Source organism: Rhinolophus hipposideros (assembly GCF_964194185.1).
Source record: "Rhinolophus hipposideros genome assembly, chromosome: 6".
Classification (NCBI taxonomy): domain Eukaryota; kingdom Metazoa; phylum Chordata; class Mammalia; order Chiroptera; family Rhinolophidae; genus Rhinolophus; species Rhinolophus hipposideros.
In genome coordinates, this window is record NC_138052.1 from 48,427,697 (window position 1) to 48,450,719 (window position 23,023).

General features: G+C 40.1%; 1 protein-coding gene across 6 annotated transcripts in view; it reads left to right on the top strand.

The window, feature by feature from the left end:
* METAP1D (methionyl aminopeptidase type 1D, mitochondrial) overlaps positions 1-23,023 on the top strand; it is a 68,423-nt gene that overhangs the window by 1,653 nt on the left and 43,747 nt on the right. The window contains exon 2 of one of the 6 annotated variants that reach the window (XM_081050944.1): positions 22,827-23,016. The exons of the other annotated variants lie outside the window; for them this stretch is intronic. Coding sequence (XP_080907070.1) covers positions 22,854-23,016 — 163 coding nt within the window. The 5' untranslated portion in view covers positions 22,827-22,853. The remainder of the gene's footprint in view (positions 1-22,826; positions 23,017-23,023) is intronic. 6 annotated transcript variants of the gene reach the window in all.

A 23,023-nucleotide genomic window follows, 5' to 3' on the forward strand; every position in this document is an offset into this window, starting at 1 on the left:
GGATGGATGGAAGAGTGGAGGTCAACATGAGAGTGCACCTTGTGAAAAGAGCACCAATGTACATCTCTTAAGATCTGGGCTCTGGTCCAAACTCTATTTACTAATCAAGTTACTTTGTTGTTTTCTCTTTTTATAAGAAATAATATCGGTTAGACTTCTTTTTTGTGCATTGCAGGGAATGGTGAAGAGGATCTGGGGAGATAGTCAAGGGAGAGGACGTGGCAAAACACATACACACATATATATATACATATATATGTATGTAAATGTATATACTGTCTTTGCAGATTATAGAAATAACATATTCATCTTTTTGTCACTTATGATTTTGACAAATAGTGGTTCAGACAATCTTGGGAAAAGCTGTTATAGGGAAGCCAGGCCAGGTTATTGGTTCCTATAACCCATCCCACTGGACCCCACAGTGCTGCAGCAGCTAAGAAGGATCTTCTCATTAGGGGAGGATGGGAAAACGTGTCATCAGGAAGAGAATTAGTGATGGGGAAAGGTCCCCTTTATGGACTATTCATAGCTAGTTTTAAATTGCAGACAGGTTATCCTGTACCACCTGCTCCCCACCCGCCAGGCTTAAAAATGAAGACTAAAGTAATGAAGCCTCCTCTCTTTTCCTCCTTGTATTTGTTGACATGGAATGATGTCCATTTAGATTAATGTAAATCAATCTACTATAAGTCTTTATGTGCCGAGACTTATCATCAGCATCTATGTGCATCTTTCCCTACTGGAAAATGGGAAGAAGACATTTTTTAATCTCTTAAGAAGGGCATAAGTTTTTTCTCACAACTCTTCAGCTCATTGTCACTTTAGTCACAGCATACCCTATATATAGCAGTCACTAACCTTCTCTCACCAACCCCACTCCTAACTAGACTGTTAATTCTTGTGGAGCAAGAACTATGTTTTATCTGTCTATCTTAACAAGCATAGTACCTGGCTCAAAGTTAAACTCGTTAAACGCAGACTGAATTGAGAAGCTATTAAGACGTTCTCTTCCATTATGGGCTAAGGGATGGGCAGAAACTATGAGTAGTGACATTGGAAAGGGAAAGGGATAAATCAGTCTCTTGGAACCAAGAGATAAGGTAACAAGAGCCTTTTAGGGATGACAGTGTCTGCACATGGTAAGTACTCAGTTTCAGAATTAAATGAAAGAACTTTTAGAATGCAACCTTCTAACTAAAGAAAAATACAAAAATGCATTAAATGTTTGAATAAGACAAGACCTAGGGGGAAAACGTCCTTTACTCTGCATACCCTCTGTAACAAAGCAAAGTGTGTATGTAATTTATAATGTAAGAAAGGAACATCTTCAAGATTTCCATGATCAAAGAACGGTAAATGGTAATTACTTATATGTACTCATCACTATAATTTAAGATGCATATAATACTATTAATATTTTATTCTTTTTTATTTTATTTTAACAAATGTAAAAATTATTTGCAAGTGCTTCTGTTAATTTGTGACTCTAAGGCCATAGATTCTTCCACTGAGGATTCTCTTATCATAATGGTTTTTCAAAAGTTTAACCTTCCGGTAGAGGAGGGGCTATGGTACATCATGAATGAAGTACTTTAAACTTTTCTCAACTGACTGGAGATCCTTCCTATCTTGTATAGAGCCTGTAGGAAAATGTATCCCATTTCGCCAAACCAACTTAGAATTACATTTTCGGATGCAGTCCATGTGTGATTTGGAAAATGCTAATGTGAATAAGAAGCTTCCTGTGACTTAAACTCCACCTGTGCTGCTAGCCAGAGAATGAAAATAAATGTTTTGCTATGTGATATTTTTTAACAAATACCTTTCAACTCTATTATAATGTGACTTGTTACTACATAGATTAAGACACACTTAATCAGATTATGGCCCTAAACTCCCTAAGTCAGAGGTGTCCCGAAAGCCACATATACTCTTATGTTTTTCCTCTGTTTGAAACAGCTTTCCGTAACACAGATAGCTCCTATCTCCCATGGAAATTATGAAATTTCAGTGCAGGGTACAGAACATATAGACCCTCGATGAATGCTATGCAGCCATTAAAAAAAAAAGATGATGTTGACTTATATTTGTTGACATGGAATGATGTCCACAACACATGTTATTTGGAAAAAAATAAGTTATAGAACAGTTTATTATATAGTCATATGACATCTTGACATTTCGCAGAGTCAAATACTGATATCTCCATGTGTATGTATGAGTGTGTAACATACACAGAGAGGGATGGAGGGATGGAGAGAGAGACAGAGACAGACAGAGATGGAGACAGAGGAGAGGTGGGGAGGGGCGTGGAGGGGTGAGGAGAGAGGAGAGGGGAAGAGAGGAGGGAAAATGGCATTTACTTAAGTATTCAGTTTTTATGAAATGGCCCCTTTTCTCAAGCATTGGAAATCTTTGAAAATGCAGCGTAAATGCTACATATCTTAGGGAATTATGGGAGATGGCAAAGATGGAAGGAGAGATGGGGGAGATGGAATTATGGCAAAGATGGAGGAGAATAATATGTGTGCAGAACTTCATTTGAACAACATCTTATTTTACAGTTAAAACAGCTTTTTAGATTGGATTTTCTTTTAAGCTTTTGAATATCGAGAATTTCAAACATACAAAAAAACAGAGAGAACAGTACTGTCTCTTGGGTAACTCCCATTACCTAATTAACAATAGTCACCAATTTATGGGCGCTTTTGTTTTATCTTTACCCCTAGCAACTTCCCCTGCCCCAAGCTGGATTATTTTGAAGCACATCCCAGATATCATATAATTTCGTTTGTAGATCTTTCATTGTGTATTTCTAAAAGACAAGGGGCCTATTTACTTTATTCATATATTGTATTATCAGGTCTAGAATTTCCCTTTGTTTCTTACAGTTTTCATTTCTCTGTTGAGATTTCCCAGCTGTTCACTCATTATATCCATCTTTTCCCTTAAGTACTTGAATATACTTATTTATAATAACTGTTTTAGAGTCCTTATCTGTTAATTCTGTCATGTGGGTGACCTCAGGGTCTGTTTCTGTTTTATTGACTGCTTTTTTTCCTTGATGGTTGATCACATTTTTTCGCTCCTTCATATGTTATCTAACATGTATTTGTATATGTGACATAATGATTAATACCTTGTGGAAACTATGTTGTTTTTCTTCTCCAAATGTTGGGTTTTGTTCTGACAGACAGTAAAATCATTGGCAATTCTTTCTGATTCTGCCAGGCTTGGTTTTATTCTTTGTTTTGCCCGTAGTACTAGAATGTGGCCCTTACTCTAGTGCAGAGATCGGCAAACTTTCTGTAGAGGGCCAGATATTAAGTATCTTAGGCTTTTGTGAGCCCTACTACGGTCTCTATGGCAACCACTCAAGCCCCCCCCCCCCAAGATCGTGCAAAAGCTGCATAGACAGTGTGTAAACAAATGAGCATAGCTATGTTCCAATAAAATTTTATTTACAAAAACAGACAGTGAGCCAGATTTGCCTCACAGGTCTTAATTCCCCGCCCCCTCTGCTAGTATACGGTTCTACCCTGAAGGCATGGTCTTTCTGGGGTCTCAGCTGAATACCTGTGGGATCAGTGAGGTCTGTCTACTCCGGTTGTGCTGGGACGGCAGCTTCGCCCAGCCTTGCAATCACTGGAGTCTCTATTCAGCTCTCAGAGTGTAGCAGCTACTGTCTGGGCTCACCTTGTGCCTCTTTTCCAGCACCCTGCTACACAAATTCCAGCTGCTCCCACAGACCTCTGCTCTCTGCCTCCCGGGAGGCGCTGAGCGTGGCTCAGATCCCACCTCCAATACCCGGCCTGTTTCAGAACACTGAGGCCAGTCTGGGCTCACCTGCGCTTTTGTTCACCCTCAAGGTTCACCACCCTGCATTGTTTAATAAGTCCAATGCCCAAAAAATAACTCCTTCACATTTTGTCTAGTCGTCTAGTAGTTTACAGCCGGAGGGAATTCAAGTACTACTTATGCCAACATGGAGAAAAGAAGATGTCGATTTTTTAAAAAAATCTATAGATTTACTTCCCCCTTCCCCGCCCTTTTTTTCTTGAAATTTATTTATTGAAGCAATTAGTTAGTTGATCTGCCCTATGGAGCTTTCCATATTCTGATTTTGCTTATTGTATGTCCAATTGGGTCGTTTAAAATGTTCTTCTGTAAACTGGCAGATCGAAGGCCTGGCTTGTTTTAGGTTAGACATTTTCTGTGTGTGTGAATACTTCATAGGATGTTGCTTTTTTGTGGTGTTAGTGGCTATTGGTGATCATTACCTGGTTCCTTTAACTCATTAGGAGTTAGCAAAATGATAATATTTTAATTTGATCATTCCTTCTTCATTCATTAGCTAAAAAATGTCTACAGAGAGAAACATTATCATCAAGTATTTGATTATCCTGATAGACCTCATCCTGGAAAGGAAAGTTAAATGCTTGATTTGTTCTCTTTATTTACTAGTTTTTAAGGTACAGTAGTCCCTCCTTATCTGGGGTTTCAGTTACCTCTAGTCAACCATACTCCAAAAATATTAAATGGAAAATTTCAGAAATAAACAATTCATAGTTTTAAATTATATGCCATTCTGAATAGCATGATGAAATCTCCCGTCATCCATCCTGCTCTGTCCTGCCCCAGATGTGAATCATCCTTTTGTCCGTTCTGTACATGACCCACCCATTAGTCACTCAGTAGTGAATCTGCTTAGTGTATCAGATTGAGTATCAGAGAGAGAGAGAGAGAGAGAGAGAGACCATATTCACATAATTTTTATGTATTGTTACAATTATATGTATATTGTTACAATTGTTTTATTTTTAGTTATGTTGTTAACCTCTTACTGTGCCTACCCTCTTTCCCCAAAAATGAGACCTAGCCAGACCTTCAGCTCTAGTGCATCTTTTGGAGCAAAAATTAATATAAGACCCGATATTATATTATATACATATTAAAGACCCGGTCTTATATAAAACCTGGACTTATATTATAGCAAAATAAGACCGGGTCTTATATTAATTTTTGCTACAAAAGACTCATTAGAGCTGATGGTCTGGCTAGGTCTTATTTTTGGGGAAACATGGTAATTTATAAATTACACTTTATCATACGTATGTATGTGTAGGAAAAAACATAGTATATATAGGGTTTGGTACTAAGGAGAGGAGTCTTAGAACATATCCGTCACTGATAAGGGTGGACTACTACAACAAATTTATCCTCCAAAAGTGACCAATGAGTTGTTGTTTAGAATCATATGGTTTATTTTTAATTTTGTATCTACTTCTTTAATTTTTTTGAAAGCATATGAAAGAATTATGCAGTAGTGTGGTATAATCCTAAGGCAGAATTGCAAGATTCAAGGTAGAATAGCAAAACCTATTGACAGAAGTAGCATTTTAAGAAATGAATTTAGGGAATACTTACTATAACTTCATGTTGGAGTAGAAGATTATAGGGTGAGAAAGGATTCAATATCTTCCAGAGCTTGTTGTAAGTTGAGTCTCATAGTATTAGTCATTCCCATTAGGGCGAGAGGCTCAGTTTTGTATCCAGTGAGATGTCAGATATTGTGCTAAGAATAAATATGCGTCTTTATATCCCAAGGGTGATTGTATATAAGAAGAAAAGGCAACTGGATAAAGATCTGACTTTGGATCCTGTCTCTACAACTTACTATCACATGAATTAAAGTAACTTCATTTTCCACTCACCTTTGCTATGAACTTAAAAATTAAGTCTATGAAAAATAATTTAATCTTTCTGAATTTTTACTTTCTTCATCTGTTAAAAAAGGGGAGAGGGTATAAAATTATCTAAGTCAAATGAAAATTAAGTGAGAGAACCTGTGAAAGTACATACCGTAAGAAATGTCCCTTTCCTTTTAGCAGTTGTTCACTGGTTGAAGGCAGCCCGGCTTCAGTGGAGGGGACAGTCCCTCTTGACAGAATGTGTCAATGAATGGTGACATGCTAAGGCTGTTTCTTGAATTCAATGGGAAGAAATGGAATGAACTCCCCAAATAGATGCAAAATTTTGTCTATATGAGCACATTTTCTTTTCTTCTTCTTATTTTTTTAAATTAAAATTTATTGGAGTGACAATGATTAGTAAAATTACATAGGTTTCAAGTGTACAGTTCTGTATCACATCATCTATATAATCGTGTTAAGTGTTCACCACCCAGAGTCAGTTCTCCTTCCATTATCATATATTTGACTCCCTTTACCCTCATCTACCACCCCCTTCCCTTTACCCTCTGGTAACCACTAAACTATTGTCTGTGTCTATGAGTTTTTTGTTTCTTTGTCTTGTTCATTTGTTGCTTTCAGTTTTATATCCCACATACTGTGTTTCCCGGAAAATAAGACCTAACCAGACAATCAGCTCTAATGTGTCTTTTGGAGCAAAAATTATACCCGGTCTTATACTATATAAGACCGGGTATTATATTTTATTATGTTATGATATGATATGATTACTATATTATATTATATTATATTATATTATATTATATTATATTATATTATGTTATATTATACCTGGTCTTATAGTAAAATAAGACGGGGTCTTATATTAATTTTTGCTCCAAAAGATGCGTTAGAGCTGATTGTCTTGTAGGTCTTATTTTCAGGGCAATACAGTATCAGTGAAATCATGGTTCTTGACTTTTTCTGTGTGACTTATTTCGCTTAGCATAATAATCTGAAGATCCATCCATGTTGTCACAAATGGCACTATTTCATCTTTCCTTATGACAGAATAGTATTCCATTGTGTATATATACCACATCTTTTTATCCAGTCATCTATCAAAGGACACTTTGGTTGTTTCCATAGCTTGGCCACTGTAAATAAAGCTGCAGTGAACATCAGAGTATGTATATCTTTATGGATAAATGTTTTCAGATTTTTTGGGTAGATACCCAGGAGAGGGATATATGAGCACTTTTCCTGAAGGAACATATATATGGCTTTTATTGATTTCTTGAAGTAAAATGTGATTTGAAGAAAGATAGCATGTCTCTTAGAATATCAAAATTCTTTGATATTCCTCCCACTGAGAGGTAGAGTCTATATTCCCTCCTCTTGACTCTACACTGTCTTGTAACTGCTTCAACCAAAAGAGAATGGAGAAGGTGATACTGTGTGACCTTCAAGGCTGTCATAAAAGGGGGTGCAGGTTCTGCCTTGTTCACTGGAGCAGTCATGCTCGAAGCCTGAGCTGCCACGTAAGAAACCTGGGGCTGCCATTCTGTGAGGAAGCCAAGCCACCTAGAGAGGCTACTTGAAGGTGGGCTGGTCAGGAAACCTAGCCTTTGAGTCATCCCACTGCAGGCACCAGACCTGTGAGTGTGAGCCTTCGGATGAGGATGATTCCAGCCCTCAAGCCCTCCAGTCGTCCCCAGCCTTTGCATCTTCTTGACTAAGGGCCTCAAAGGTCTGTAGCCTCAGACATTCATTTCCAAACTCCTGACCCAAATAATCTATGAACATAATGAAACAATTAGTTTTTTTGGGTTTTTTTTTACACTCTTTTGTTTTGGATAACTTGTTACACAGCAGTAGTAACTGCAACAGTATATGATATCTACTTTTCAGTGGAAAACCTAAAGAACCACTTGTAAGGAACACATGTAGGCAATAACAACATGTGTCCCTCAAAACCTGGAGTCGCCTCACACAACAAAGTATGGCTTCTCTCCAGGTATTTATGTTTATTCATAATCTAGATGAAATTTTAACAATCGAATCATTTTTATCATAAATAATGTTAGTATCATGGCTGACATTCCACCTTTACCAGGTTTCCGGGAGACCTGAGGTAGAAAGTTAACCCAACGTCAAATTTGTTAATAGAGAAATATCCATGGAGAAAAACAGAGTAGCAATATTAATATTAGACAGAATAGTAAAGATTTAGGGCAACACCCATCAAATATAACGAAAAGGTTTATGGGCCTTTTCTCTCTCTGCACTCACTCTGCCCCTTAATGACCTCATCAGTCCATGGCTCTAAACACCATCCGTGAAGCTGTTGACTCCCACCCTACTGCCCCCAGCCAAGACCTTTCTCCTAAATTCCAGACTCATTCATCCAGCTACCTACTGAACATTTCCACTTGGATGTCTAATAAACATCTCAAAATCAAAGTGTCCAAAACTCCAAAACTACACTTCTAATCTCTTCCCTAAAATTTGCTCTACTCCGAACACTTCCCTACTTTAGTTGACGATAATTTTGTCCAGTTTCTCAGACCATAAACCTTCAAATCAAGCCCAATTCCTTTCTTTCTCTCACTCTGTAGTCAATCTGTCAAGAAATCCTATTGAACTTACTTTTAAAGATACACTCAGAGTGCAGACATTTTTGTCACCCCCACTGTCACCAACCTGAGTTGAGCCACTCTCCTATCTTACGTAGATTACTGCAGTGACCCACTACTGGTCTTTTTACTTCTACACTTGCCCTCACGTACTCGGTTCTCAACATAGCAACCAGACAGATCTTTTAAAAATGTAGGTCAGATCATGTCATTGTTTTGCTGAAAACCGATTTCATTCAGAGTAAAAGACAAAGTCCTTATAATGTCCTATAAGGCCCTACTCCTAGCCCTCAACACTTTCTAACACATTGTATGGTTTACTTATCTGTCATGTTTATTGTCTGTTGCCCATCTCCACACTAGAATGTAAGCTCCACAAGGAGGATTTTTGTTCGTTTTGCTGCCTGATGTATCCCAAGCACCCAGAACAGTGCCTGGCAATAATAAACGTTCAATAAAGATTGTTTGTGTAAATGAATGAAAAGTGGTTAGTTTATGGTGATACAATAACGTTATTAAGAAAGTATCATTATAAATCCAAGAACATGTTAGAATATATAAAGCAGAGTTGTTAAAAATAAAAGGGGAAAATGTATAAAACCACAATCATAGTGGGAAACTCACATGCTTCTAATTTGGCAATTTAAATAGACATAATAAGGTCACCAAAGGTCAGAATGTTGTAAATCTTAAATTTGATGCCTTGTATTAAAGTGTTTTTTTAACAAATATACATGAAATAGGATAAAACTTAGTAAGTTATGCTGCTAAAAACCTCAGTTAGTTCTAGAAAGAAAAATTGTATGAACTGCATTCTTTGATCACAAAGCAACAGTGCACAAATTAATGGCGAGAGAGAAGAGATTTGACCTGAGTGTTAGGGAAACACAAAAGGAACCTAGATGATGGGGGATATGCCATTAATACCGGAACTCCTCCATGAGTTCATAGTCCTTTAGGGGAATCAGACATAGAAATCAATTATTACAACAGAGTAAGGTAGAGACAGACAGAGATAAGCAACCAGTGCAATGGGGATCACCCAGTAGAGACTGAGGAGTGTTCACCCTCACAGAGGAAGAGAAGGCTGGGCTGAGTGCTCCTGTGCGAGGAGGGCCTGGTCGGATGAGGAGTCTAGAGCAGCGAGGGCCCCTTGTCCAAGGGCCGAGAGAAAAGTGAGAGCTGTGTCCGCTTTCTGGGAGCTCTGCCATGTAATATGGAAGGCAACCAGGGTGAGAGCTAGGACGTAGCCAGAGGGCAGGTTGGAGATAGCTACTTTTGACAGTGGAATGACAGGATTCGGGGCCACCTAAATGGGACAGCTGAGGCATGTGTGTGAGAAGGGGTGAAGATACCAGATTCCTTCTCCTTTAGGGTTGGAAGAAGTGATAGATGCAGATAGTTTTTCAGGTGAGAAAGGACAGAAAATTAAAGAAGCTCCTTGTCCCTCAATGACTTCTATTTCTTTCTGTACATTTTTGCAGAGATTAGAGATGAAACATGGGGATTGGGAAATAGGTAAAAATGGTAAGGAATAATAGGATTGCCTCACACTGTTGAGATGCAAATGAAATTAGAGAGAGTGTGTTTGTAGTGGCCCCATTTATTGCCGGTGTGTGATTTTCTTCAAATGGGCATCATCTTGTGTGTGTAAAAGAATGAAGACAGATAGGTGGATTGATTGGAATTTTCCAGATGGATGCACTGGAGAAAACTGGGAGTAACAGAAGTGGGGTTTGGCAACAGGGGATTAAATTAATGAATTCTGAAGTCGAGCCTAGGCAAGAAGTTTCCTAAGGACATGGATCTTGTCTGTATTGTTTGTGGCTGTGTTCATTATTATTACAGTGAATAATCTAGAATATAGAAGTAAAAGGAGAAGAGGCGGATAGTTTGGTGTTAAAAAAGGAGTTGTCCTAAGATGAGAATTCCCAGCAAGGTCAAAGAACAGGTATAGTAGGAATGAAAAAAGAACTGGAAATTTTGGGGGTAGTAGTCTGCAGTTTCATGATGGAGGTTACTTCTGAACTGAGTTATATAGTTTTTAGTTCAATTGGAAAAAGAAGCCTAATACATACCATCGTTCCCTGAAAATAAGACCTAACCGGAAAATAAGCCCTGGCATTATTTTTCAGGATGACATCCCCTGAACATAAGCCCTAATGCGTCTTTTGGAGCAAAAATTAATATAAGACCCTGTCTTATTTTGGGGGAAACACGGTATAATAATGCAAAACAGTATAACAGTGCTTTGGGAATAAGAGGAAGGAAAGATCATTTGAGGCTGGAGTAATGGATCACAGAAGAAATGAGAATTGACTTCGGCCTTGAAGGAGGAGTAAGGTGGTCTGCAGAGAAGCTGGCAGAGGGCGAGGGGCATTCCTATAGGGATGAGGCAGGGCAAGGGTGGGAACACCATGTGGATCCAGGAAAAGTCAAGACATGTTCAGAGGGTTCTGGAATGGTGGGTTTGGCTGGAGGTGAGAATTTGTGTCGGGGAGTTCCAGGAGATGAAGGTTGCTAACACAGGTTAGGGCCAGGTGCTAGAGAACCTCGAAGACGACCTTAGGGTTTCTGTTATAGGCAGCAGAGACCATTGAAGGTTTTTGACAAAAAAGGGAAATGGTGTCTCCATTTTAATCTGCTGCTGGCGGTGTTCTAGGTGTACTGGAGAGGGAAAGCCGTTGTCATCAGTTAGGAGATAGTGGCAGAAACAGAGTGGTAGGGGCCTAAACTGCTGCAATGACTGCAGGATGGAACGGGAGAGATGGATTCAAGAAAAAATGATACAGAGGAGAAATAATCAGGACCTGGTGGTTGGAAAGGGGACCTAAAGAAGAGAGTTGCTGCCAAAGCAGAAGAAAAGGAGTTGGCAGAAACGAATAGCCTAGTCAGGAAAAGAGGTGTAGGAGGAAGTTTCGGGATGACTCCGTAAAGGTCAGTGAATTTGGCCACTAGGAAATCCTAATGACTTAGACCAAAATTTCAGCTGTAGAAGGAAGGGATGAAAAAAGTGATAGTGGTGGTGGCTGCGGAGAAGTGTGCAGGTTTTCGGTTCCTTTTTAATAGCAACTCTATCAAGATGTAATTCATAGAGCATAGAATTCACCTACTTAAAGTGTGCATACAATTCAGTGGTATTTAGTACACTCACAGAGTGTGCAGTCATCACCACACTCGGTTTTACATGGCATCACCCCGAAAATAAACCTCTTACCCATGAGCAGTACTGCCCAGTCCCTCCCATCCCCACCAGCCCTCCGTAACTACTCATCTACTTTCTGTCTCTGTAGATGGCCTGTTCTGGACATTTCAAGTAAAGGGAATCACACAGTTTGGTCTCTTGTGGCCGGCTTCTTTCTCTTGGCACAGTGTTTTCAAGGTTCATCCATGATGTACGCTCTATCAGGACGTCATCCCTTTTTATTGCCAAACAAGATTTCACTGGATGGATGCGTCACGTTTTGTTTATCCATCCACCAGCTGTTCGACCTGGGGGTACTTCCATTTTTGGGCCTTTATGAATAATGTTGCGAGGGACAAGAATTTGTGTGGACAAGTTTTGTGTGGACATATGTTTTATTTGTTTTTAAATAGAGGCCCTGGTTATATTTACAAGTAGAGGGAAGGAAGGGAACTGGGAAGGAATAAGGACTGCTGTAAATCCTGGAGATCAGGGGGCTTCTGGGAGAAAGAACAGACCTGACAGAGGTGGAAAGGAAGGGGAGGAAGAGAAGGGGGAAAATCCCCCCTTGGAAGCGGGCAGACTGTCTCTACCTCTGAGACAGGAGTGAAGGAAGAGTGGGAATTTCTTTGTCTAGGAATGAAAATACTTTAGAAATATATTTTCTGATTACGCCAGTAATATGAGGAAGGCTGTATAGCAGTGGCTAAGATTGTGGGTTCTCATCAGATTGCATTAGGTTTGAATCCTGACACGGCTGCTTTTTAGTTGTAGAACCTTTGACATGTTAGTTAACCTATGTAAGCTTTAACTTCTTCACTTCTAAAATGGGGATGAAACAAACCTACTTTACTGGCTATTACAAGGATTAAAGAAATAATGCCTGTGCAGCTGTATTAGTTACCCATCGCTGTGTAACAAATTATCCCTGCCGCAGACACTGTCACAGTTTCTGAGGGCCAGGAATCCAGACATGGCTTAGCGGGGTGCCTCTGGCTCAGGGTCTCGTATGAGGTTGCAGTTAAGCTGTTGGCTGGAGCTGCAGTCATTCCACGACTTGACTGGGGCTGGAGGACCCTCTTCCAAGCTCACTCCCACAGCTCTTGGCAGGCCTCAGTTCCTTGTGGACACTTCACTTTCTGGACACCTCTGTCTCTCCATAGGACTGCCCACAACATGGCAGCCTGCTTCTTCCAGAACTGGTGATCTGAGAGAGAGAGAGAACCAGAGTGCCTATGACAGAAACCAGTCTTTTTTAACCTAATCTCAGAAGTGACTTCCCCTCACTCCTGCTATGTGTTACTATGGATCACACAGATCAGCACAGTGTGGCTACCAGGAGGCTGGGTCACTGGGGACCGTTGTGGAGACTTGGCTACCCCAACAGCTCTCAGCACAGTGCATGACACAAAAGAAGCCCTTAATAACTACGAGTATCCACAGTGGTACCGTGAAGATACTGTAGAAATCTATAAAGAAGAAAGTAAAAGTTACCCACAGTCTACCCACTGATAGAAAGAGTAGGCATTGTAAAAGTATTGTCCTCCTAGGGAGGGCCACTAGGAATACGACCATGATTTTTAAAAAAGTCTACCACATCCATAAGAGACAGTTTATTAATGATTGGAATATTAACTTAGGAAAACGAACTTTTGAAATCCTTTTATCTCTCACATTTTGAGTCTATATATCACACTTTTGTTTTTCTGTTCAGCATTGTGATAATTCTGTATTTGGGGCATGACATATCCTGTGTCTGTCATCAGTGAGGTTCTGATTTTCCTATGAGATCAAACAGGAATAGGTCAGGGATGAAAAGAACACCCTCGCCATACTCTCTGCCAGCTGGCCGATGCTGCTGAGAAGCAGCCCTCTAAGAATTGCTGTTTCCAAAGACAGCTCCTCTCTGTTTTCTCCCCTACGTTATGCTCTGAATAGCAGCTGTTCGGGGCACTGCTGCCTGAGCGCAGGGGCGCTGTGATCAGCAAAGTGAGTGAGCGACACGCGGGAGAAAGCTGGGCGTCAGGGAGGTGCTGTTCTCTGGTGATGTGGTGAGGAAGGGGAGATGCCGCGAACAGCCAGAGAGCAGTGTGATGGGCCGTTGGGAAGCGTGGGAAAGATGATCAATGACCTAGATTGAAAAAACGAAAGCCCTCAAACGTCTCTTTCACCAGTCACTTTTGAGCAAAGCCTTCTAATTCAGGGAACGAGGAGACAGTGCAGTTCAAGAAAAATCACAGCTGCACTGGAGAGTCTTGTAAAGTCAACTTAGGTGGATTAGTACTTGTGCTAGCATCTTTTATAAGGGTCAGATTAATTTTCTAATACTGTTTTCTACTTTAATGTTGTTGCTTTAATCATTAGACTACCACCAGTTCCTTCAGGCAATAGGAAGCGATTGAAGATTTAATGAGACTCATATTGCTTATGCTTACATGTTGATGACTTCCTGCATGCATATTAATCATTCCTGACCTTGATCTTAAATTCCTTCCCAGTACAAATTCTCATCAAGCATACCTACTAGATCCCTCAGTGTTCGCCAGATACCTGGTTTGTTTCCAAAAGTGCATTAACTCCAATGTTCAGTGTGTGTCAGATTTTTCAGTACCCTTGTCTGATTTGTCTTGCAGTTCTTACTAGGACTGTAAATCTGGAAATTTTAGGGGGAGAAAAATCAGCAACTCTTAATGGGGCATTTAGCGTAGTTTTAAAGACTGTCCTGTTCAGCAGACCTTGAACATGCCTTAATTGATTGTCTAGGTCAGTGTGTCCACCTGGCAGCTCTCAGACCCCCTCCAGGCCACAGAGCGTTTCTGTGTATGCTCGGCTCTCGGCTGTCGAGCAGCAGGAATCGGCCTCTGTCCCCTGCTTCGGCGGCCCCATCCTTTAGTTCAGGCTCACCCCCTCCTGCCACAGAGGCCTGGGAAACCCTGGCTGGCCACCTGGTCTCCTCATGCCCAGCATCCATGCATCTGCACCCCCACCCTTTCCCCAATTATCCCCTCAGCCACCTTGACAGATTTCCTGACCAACAGCCCTTTGCAGAACTAGGGCCCAGGGTGGCAGTTGTTGGATTGTGTGAGAGGAGAGGTGAGAAGGCCAAGGGCTCGGAGGGAAGATGAAAGTGGGAGCAAAGGAGTGTGGGAGAGACTGGGGGGAAGGATCACAGCAGCTGAAAAGAAAATAAGTATGTAAGAACTTGAAGGTGAGGAGGTGTGTATACACAGACAGAATGTGAGTGGGAAGAAGTAGATAAAGATATGAAGGAGCTTGTGTGTGGTGGTGCCAGTCACTGGAGATGAGGAACAAAAGAGGCAGATTTGCATGTGCAAGAGGCCACCCATGAGAGATGAGAAGGGAGAATGGAGAGAGCAGAACACAAGCTCTGCTTGCCACAAATAGATATATCCTTGGGAGATGACGTTACGTTGATGTGATTTTAGGGTGTCCCAAATGTGCAGTCATTTGATTCAGAAGCACAGCGTGCCTGCCGGCGTGCTGATTATTTCAGATGTGGCTCAGGCCAGCCAAGAAGTTGAACAGTGCTGATTTTGATAACTCAAGTGCTTACCCATTTTAGAAAACAAATAAAGGGAATCATTTTACATACAAATAGAAGTTTTTCATCTTTTTAAATTAGGTAATCTCCTGTTGATATCATTTAACTGAATAGGTGGGGAGATCCATTTTGTGAAGTATATTTTTCATATCTAATGATCAAAATCTTTATTTTTTTTTAAATAGCCAGAAAATGTCATACCGTTTAAGTCAATTATTTAGTTATTTATCTAGAAATGTATATTCAGAAAAGAACCAGACTTGCTAGCAAAGATTTAGTTTCAAGATGTCTGTTACAGTGTTGCTTATGTTATGATACAAGGACTGGAAACACCCTAAATGTCCAATAGAAGAGAGGAATGGAGAAGTAAGTTCTGGTACATCCATAAGATGAACCGGTCTCTTCTACAGTCATTAAACTACTTCCTCCAATTCATCTCCACACTGCAGTCAAGTGACCTTTTTAAAAACACATTGGATCATTTCAGTCCCCCTTAAAACCTTTCTTGGCTTCCCATTGCACTACCATGAAAACCCTGACCTCCCAGGCCCCCCGGGCCTTGGCTTATCCCCCCCAACTCTGTAGCCCCACCATTCCTGTCTACTGGCCTGCTTTCCAGGTGCTTTCATTCCCCAAGGCCTTCCTTCATGCTTCAACTACTAGTCCCCATGTCTTCATTTGGCTCATTTTTGCTTGTTCTTGAGTTCTGAGCTTCATCAGAGGGATTTCCTGATGAAATCCCTCTACTGCTCACACACTGTACCCCCACTGTATTCTCTCATTGTGGTCTCTAAGGTGTGACAATTAAGTTCGCGAACTTATTGCAATGATGTTGCTAACCTTTTTTTTATATCAGAGGGATTATTCATTGAATTTGTACCAGCTGAACAAACAGTTAACCAAGTTTACTGTTTGGAAGTGCTGAAAAACCTGTGTGAAAATGTTAGACGACCTGAACTTTTCACCAACACTTCATGGCTCTTGTATCACGACAATGCACCAGCTCCCACGGCACTGTCTGTGAGGGAGTTTTTAGCCAGTAAACAAATAACTGTATTGGAACACCCTGCCTACTCACCTGATCTGGCCCCCAATGACTTCTTTCTTTACCCGAAGATAAAGGAAATATTGAAAGGAAGACATTTTGATGACATTCAGGACATCAAGGGTAATACGATGACAGCTCTGAGGGCCATTCCAGAAAAAGAGTTTCAAAATTGCTTTGAAGGGTGGACTAAGCACGGACATCGGTGCATAGCTTCCCAAAGGGAGTACTTCAAAGGTGACCATAGTGATATTCAGCAGTGAGGTATGTAGCACTTTTTCTAGGATGAGTTCGCGAACTTAATTGTCTGACCTCGTATACTTCTCCTTCATTACATATATCACATTTTAAAATCATGCTCATTTGTGTGGTTGTTCTTTTAATGCCCACATCCCCTCTGGACTTTGTCGTTTTGCTCTCCTTTCTGGGAGGATCCCTCAAGTTTATTATCTGCCTCTCCAATTGAGATTTTCAATTCTGTTGTAATATTTTTAATCTCCAAGTGTCTGTCTTGTTCCCTGAAAGTTTTTTGAAATAGTATTTTGTTCTTATTTCCTGGTTTCAATATTTTTTTAGTGTATTATTAATAGTTTTCTAGAAATTTTCTTCTCTGAGTTTTTTTCTTTTTTTAATTTGGTATTTTATCTTTTATATAAGAGGCTTTTTCAGACATCTGGAAATACGTTATTGTTTGCTTCTATATAAGAGTGGGGGGTTTAAAAAGCTCAGTGAGCTCATGAAGGACAGGAAAGACTGAGAAACTGTTGTAAGATTGTAGAAGATTAAGACTTAACAACTAATTACATTACGGAATGCTGGATTGGACCCTGGAACAGAAAATGGCATTAGTGAAAAACTAGTGAAATTCAAATAAGATCCATACGTTAGTTAGTAGTAATCTAATAATGTTAATTTCCCAGTTTTGATGATAAAACCGTGGTTATATAAAATGTTAACATTAGAGTAAGCTGATTGAAGAATGTATATGAACTCTCTGTACTTTTGTTTACCTTGGTACTATTTTCTGTAAGTCTAAAATTATTTCAAAATAAAAAGTAAAACCAAACTTAGTGTAAGCTCTGAGCAAGGTGGGGAGCAGGTTGCTAGGGGTCAGCTCTGAGTTGTGAAGTGATCTGATTGGGCCATTATCCTGAGGAATCCCTTGTCATGATCTTCCCCTCCCCCTTGTCAATATCTTTAGGTCGGTTTTTCCTAGGCTATTCAGAGCCCCCAGAGCAGGTTTTACTAATCTCCTGCCTGAAAGGTGAAAGCCTAGCTGCCAACATTCTGGAAGCTAAGTGGGAGGGCTGGAATTGAGGAATGGGTCTTAGCCCCCAAGTATGTAATTGTTCACTTAATCCCTGGCATTCATTGTCACACCCCACCCTCAACTCTTCCTGGTGTGCTCCAGTCAGAGACCTGTTTTATTCTCTCCTGAGAATAAATCTTTTGCCAAGATGGTAACGAGGCAGTCATTCCACTTTGTAGAGTATGAGATCTGGGGATTTAACTGTGTCTAAAAACAGATTTTCAACCACTTTTCCTTATTTTAGTTCAACTGTTCCCTTATATCTAAAGAAACCTGGTGCCATCAGTTGGGAATTCTCACCCCTCTCCGCTGCCTGAACAGGATTCAGTTTTCTTGGTTCCACTAAGGCATTTACATCCCATCATCTGCTTTTCAGCTTCCAGTCTTCTTTCCTCCACTCCGCTTGGTCTCCTCTCCTGTTCTCTCTGATCTTATAGGTTCATGCCTTCATCTAAAGAGAGGCAGTACAAGTAGATAATGCATGTTCAGTTTACCATCTTTTTAAAAAAGGGTTATTAGAAAATATGTGCATGTGGGAAATAAAAGGGACTTTCATGCCACAGATAGCAGAGGTGATTGACTTGACTTCATGACTATTGACAAATTTCTGTGAACGTAAGGACTCTAATAATGAATTGTAGTCAGGGTTTAAAGAAAACCTTGTTATATTAAGAAACAATAAGTAAGATTAGTCGTTATCTTTCCTTTATCTGAAATAAGAGACACACTTAAGAGACACTTCCAACTAGTGCAGAGGTAGGTACACAAGAATGTATGAGGAATGGTAACTTCAGCTCTGGTTATAACTTCCCATGTGACCTTAGGCAGGGGTTTTAGTTTGGAGCCTATGGCTTCAGCCTGCCACTCCTTTCTTATCTATCATCTATCTATCTATCTATCTATCTATCTATCTATCTATCTATCTATCTATTATCCATTCATTCCCCAAAGCTAACTATTTTTTGGAGCTGGAGATTAGGCTGTCACAGTGGTTCCAAAGATAAGTGTGATTAGAATCACCTGGAGAGATTATTGAACAATAGCTGAGCTCCACCCACCTCCCAAAATGTGTATTTCTAATGAGTTCCCAAGTGATGCTGGACTGAAGAATCACACTTGGAGAACCACTGCAGTGTGAGCATGTCCAGAATGGAATTCACCATCTTTGCCCAAAAAGTCTGCTCCTCCTCCTCTTTTCCCTGTTTGGGTTAATAATGTCAGCATTCACCCAGGATCCTAGGCCAGAAACCTGGGGCGAGGGGAGAAGGGAGTAAGAAATTCCTAGACTTCTCCATCGTACTCAGACCTCACACGGCCACCGTAGAGGCGGTAGATCCTGCCTTTGGGTGACTTCCCAGTCGGGATCACATCACTTGTCCCCTCCTATGCTGCGATAGCCTTTCCCTTGGTCTCCCTGCCTCTCATCTGCCCCTAACCCCAGCCTACTCCAGTCAGTCCTTTCTCCAGATAGTTCTAAAATTTAAATACAATCATGACTTTTCTTTGCCCGGTCTTTAATGTCCCCCAGCCCCCAGTTTTTAAGATAAGACTTACACTCATTATTTTAGAACACAAAACTCTTCATATTCTGACCCTCAGCTTCCGTCTCAAATCTTGTGCTGGGCACTCTTCCCTCAAGCCGTAGCACCTATAGATTTTACAGAGGCGACTGACTGTGTGACATGCATATGCCACCGCCGATCTTCATCTAGCAGTGCACTTCTGCTCCACCTTCAGAATTCAGCTCTGGTACACTTTCATTTAGATGCACCACCTCTTGGTTCCAGCAGCATCCTGACCACACCTCTAACACTGTTATAACTGTGAGTTCCTGAGTTTATCGTTTTGTTCCCCTTCTAGACAACCCATTACTTGAACATAGGGATTCTGCATCAGTAGGTGTGGCGTGGGGCCTGGGAATCTGCACATTCTACAAGCTCCTGGGGGAATTCTAAAGGCCCAGACCTCAGTTGTAGGTGGTTTCTAAGATCTACTTCAACTCCGAAACGTCAAGGCTTTTCTGCCTTGCATTTCAACTGGTGTTGTGGAGGGGAGATTAGACAGCTTTTTATACTGAAATATACGGTATGGTAAATAAGTAGAAATAAGATAAATGTCCTTATTTCATTTAAGAGTGTTTCTTTAATCTCTTCAACTTTTTATTCATTAATTTTGCTCTATGTCAGACACTGTTCTAGTGTTTGGAGTACATCAATGAACAAAGCAGACAAAAATTCCTACCCTCAAGGAGCTTGTATTGATGGGCAATAAACAAATATAATAAGTAAATCACAGAGTATTTTAGAAGGTTATAAGTACTATGGAAAATGGTACTTTTTAACTTTCTTTTACTTGGTCAGGACTTAATAGTAAATTATTAGAGGTAATAGTTTATTTAATTGAGCTATTTAAGTAAGCTATACTTTAAAGGGCAGACTTTAACCTGCACCCAATCAGAAGAGAGCTTGGGATTTGCAAAATTCAAGTCTGGCTTTCTTTTATAAAATTGACAATAATTGGATTTCCCATTATGTCAGTAGAAGAGAAATAGTTTAGGGAATTGCTTCCAAGGAATCCTAAGTGAATTATGTGATATAAATTTTTTACAACTATAAAGAAAAAGGAAAAAAAGAATTAAGTCACAAACTAGTAAAAAGAAGTTTGTGTTTTATGCTAATCAACATGGCTGAGTTAATTTTATTATTTTACTAAAAAAAAATCCTTTATTCCAAAATCTCTTTTTTTGTCTCCCCACTTCCCTTTTAATTTTTTGTTTGCTTGGATTTTCATAGTTAGGTTAAAAAGTATCAGTCCTTTTAGAATTTATAGGGAAATCTCACGATATGGATGAGGAAGCATAGGACTTGAGCTTTACCTCTCCGAGGTGCTCAGAAGTAAGAGAAACAGGCTGGTTCCATGGGGAAAATCACTTCTCCATGTTTATTTTCAAATAACCAAATCAAAAGATCTAACATGTTACTGTAAACAGTCTTAAAAGTCAAATTAATGTCACCCACAGAGTAAGCTAAAAGAGTGATAAGTATTGTTTTGCACAGCCATTCAAATTGTTTTCAAAGTCCTACCACAGTGAAAGACTTTTCTTGCTCCCCTTAAAAACTAGAACTGTGTGGTAATTCTGATGACTGTCAGTTCCTGTGGGGTGTTTACACAAAGGTACTTACAAATGAAGAGTCATTTTTAGAGCAATTAGAGAAGAGGCTAGACAGAGAATAGCCAGCTCAGAGGCCTGGCAGGTCGGGGTTAAGGTTTATTGACAGGACAGGGTCAGGCGTCTGCTCCTCTATCATTGCCCTCCTACCTGCCCTCCAGATAACACCCAAGACTCAGCCGGCCTCCGCTCCCTGCCATAGGCCAACCCCCCCCCCACCCCCCAGCCGAATGTGGAAAAGAGAAAGAAGAAAAAGGGAAGAAGAGGGGACGTTCTGCCGAAACATACTATTGAAATGCAAGTTTGAAACTATTTGTGTATATTTTTCTGGCCCAGATGTTGTGTCACATTAGGAAGAAGAAATTTTAAAACATACAAAGAATTGTCTGTTCTTTCAACTTTGTAGTTTGCAGTTATTGCATCCTGAAGAAAGAAATTGCCTGGCCAAAGTAGTCTTTTAATTTCATTTTTCAGTTTTGAGTTACAGGTTTCTGGCAAGCTCCCTGACCACTACTGTTACCTGATGGCGCCTATATTTCATCAAATTTAGACATGCAGACTACCTGGACCCAGGCCCAGATGAATTGTTGTGACTGATAAACATGATCCCACCCTGCCCCCATGCATGCTCCTGCTTTGCTCTTGAAGGGAATCTAAGACTTTGAGTCCCGGGGTCCCCAAGGGAGTTAAAGAAAAATGTGTTCCGGTATTCAGCATGGGAGTTTGCTCTGTGGTTTTCTGGGCTGCACCTCTGCTTGCCCAGGGGCTGGTGAACATCCCAGCCGTGCCCCTGCTTCTCCCGTGTTGGTAATTAATGCAGGGAAAATTTTTTGTTTTTAATAAAAACAAGCAGTCATCTATCAGAACCCACAGTCAAGGCAGAATTTGTTTGACATCTTGTGATTGCGGCCTCCAAAAAGGATGACAGCAGTTATTAAACAAATAAGAAAGAAGATGCTATTTTTTTTGTAGTTTTCAGATAGCCTAAGAATATCTTTGTAACATCACTGCCTTTGCTTGCATGAATAGAAAATAGTAGAAGGAACAGAATCATCCATTTTTTGAAATCTGGGTTGTATTAGATTTAGAGTAATCATAAAAATTCAAATATTAAGCAAATGTATTATTTTTCGCCCTGTAATACAGCAGGGGCTTTTTCTTTCATTAGAATATATTTCAAACATTTGTTTTTATGATTGCAAGAGGAGTATTAGCATCCAATGTAATTAAACTTAATTGCATTTCCTATGTGAATTATTTTTAGTCTCCTTTTAAAATGCATTTATGATTCTTTTTCTCTATACTAACTATTCCTGTAGGTTAGCCTAGATACAAGGTTATGGAAAAATGTACATTTGCTTGGAAACAGAAGTTATGAATTTGATTTTAATTTGGAAGTTTGGACATGAACATTTGGGATATAGTCAAGTGGGAAAAACATGAAATTGTTTCGGCACTGACATTGTTTGGTCTCACGTCGTGTTCATATGATCTAAGAAAAGTAATTCATCGCTCTGTGCCCTAAATTATCCTACTTGGGAAGTGCAACAATGATTTCAGTCTTACCTGACAAGAGGATGTGGAAGCATCAGATTTCATATTTCTGTAGGTACTGGGTAAAGGTGGGGCTTCCTGGGAAGGGGGAAAGGAAATTTCTGGGGTGTTGGTAATAGTCTGTATCTTGAGAGGTATTTGGTTGCACAGGTGTATGCATTTGTCAGAACTCATCCGATGATATGCTTAAGATTTGAGCATATAAATTTTATCTCAAAATGCAGATAAAAAAGGAACTCTAAACATACTGAAGTTTGGTTAATGATATGCATGTTGAAGTTTGGGGGAGGGGGGTTACTGACCTTTGAAACTCACTTTGAAATGCATCTCCCCCCAAAAAAAATAAAAGGATGGGTAGTGTAATGTTTAGAAAGGTGGTAAAGAGCAAATACAGTAAAATGTTAATTGTAGAACCTGGGGAGTATGCACGTTTACCATAAACATCTTTGAACATTTTTGTGTGTTTGAAAATTTTCATAAAATGTTTTGAGGAAAATGAACTGGCTGGGTTTTGCTCATTAAAGGATCTGTGTTGGGTACCTCCATTTTTAATTCTACCCCTCCCCCCTTTAATTCAAAATCAAACCACTTGGATTAATACCAAAAGTGGGGAGGGGTGTGAATGTAGCCATTTAGATAAATAGAAAAATGTGCTCACCTCATACTTTCTCTAGTTACCTTTTGAAAGGCCATTACAAAGTATGGAAGCCAAGGGTGTCTTTACAAACAAGAAGATCGCTGAGAAACCCAAACCATGCAGCCCAACCAATGACCTGTCTGGGAAGCTAAAAGTTGGCCTCCAGAACCCTCACCAGGGAAAGGGGCATGGCCTCCTGACATATAATCTTCACCAATGGCAAGCAGGTAACTC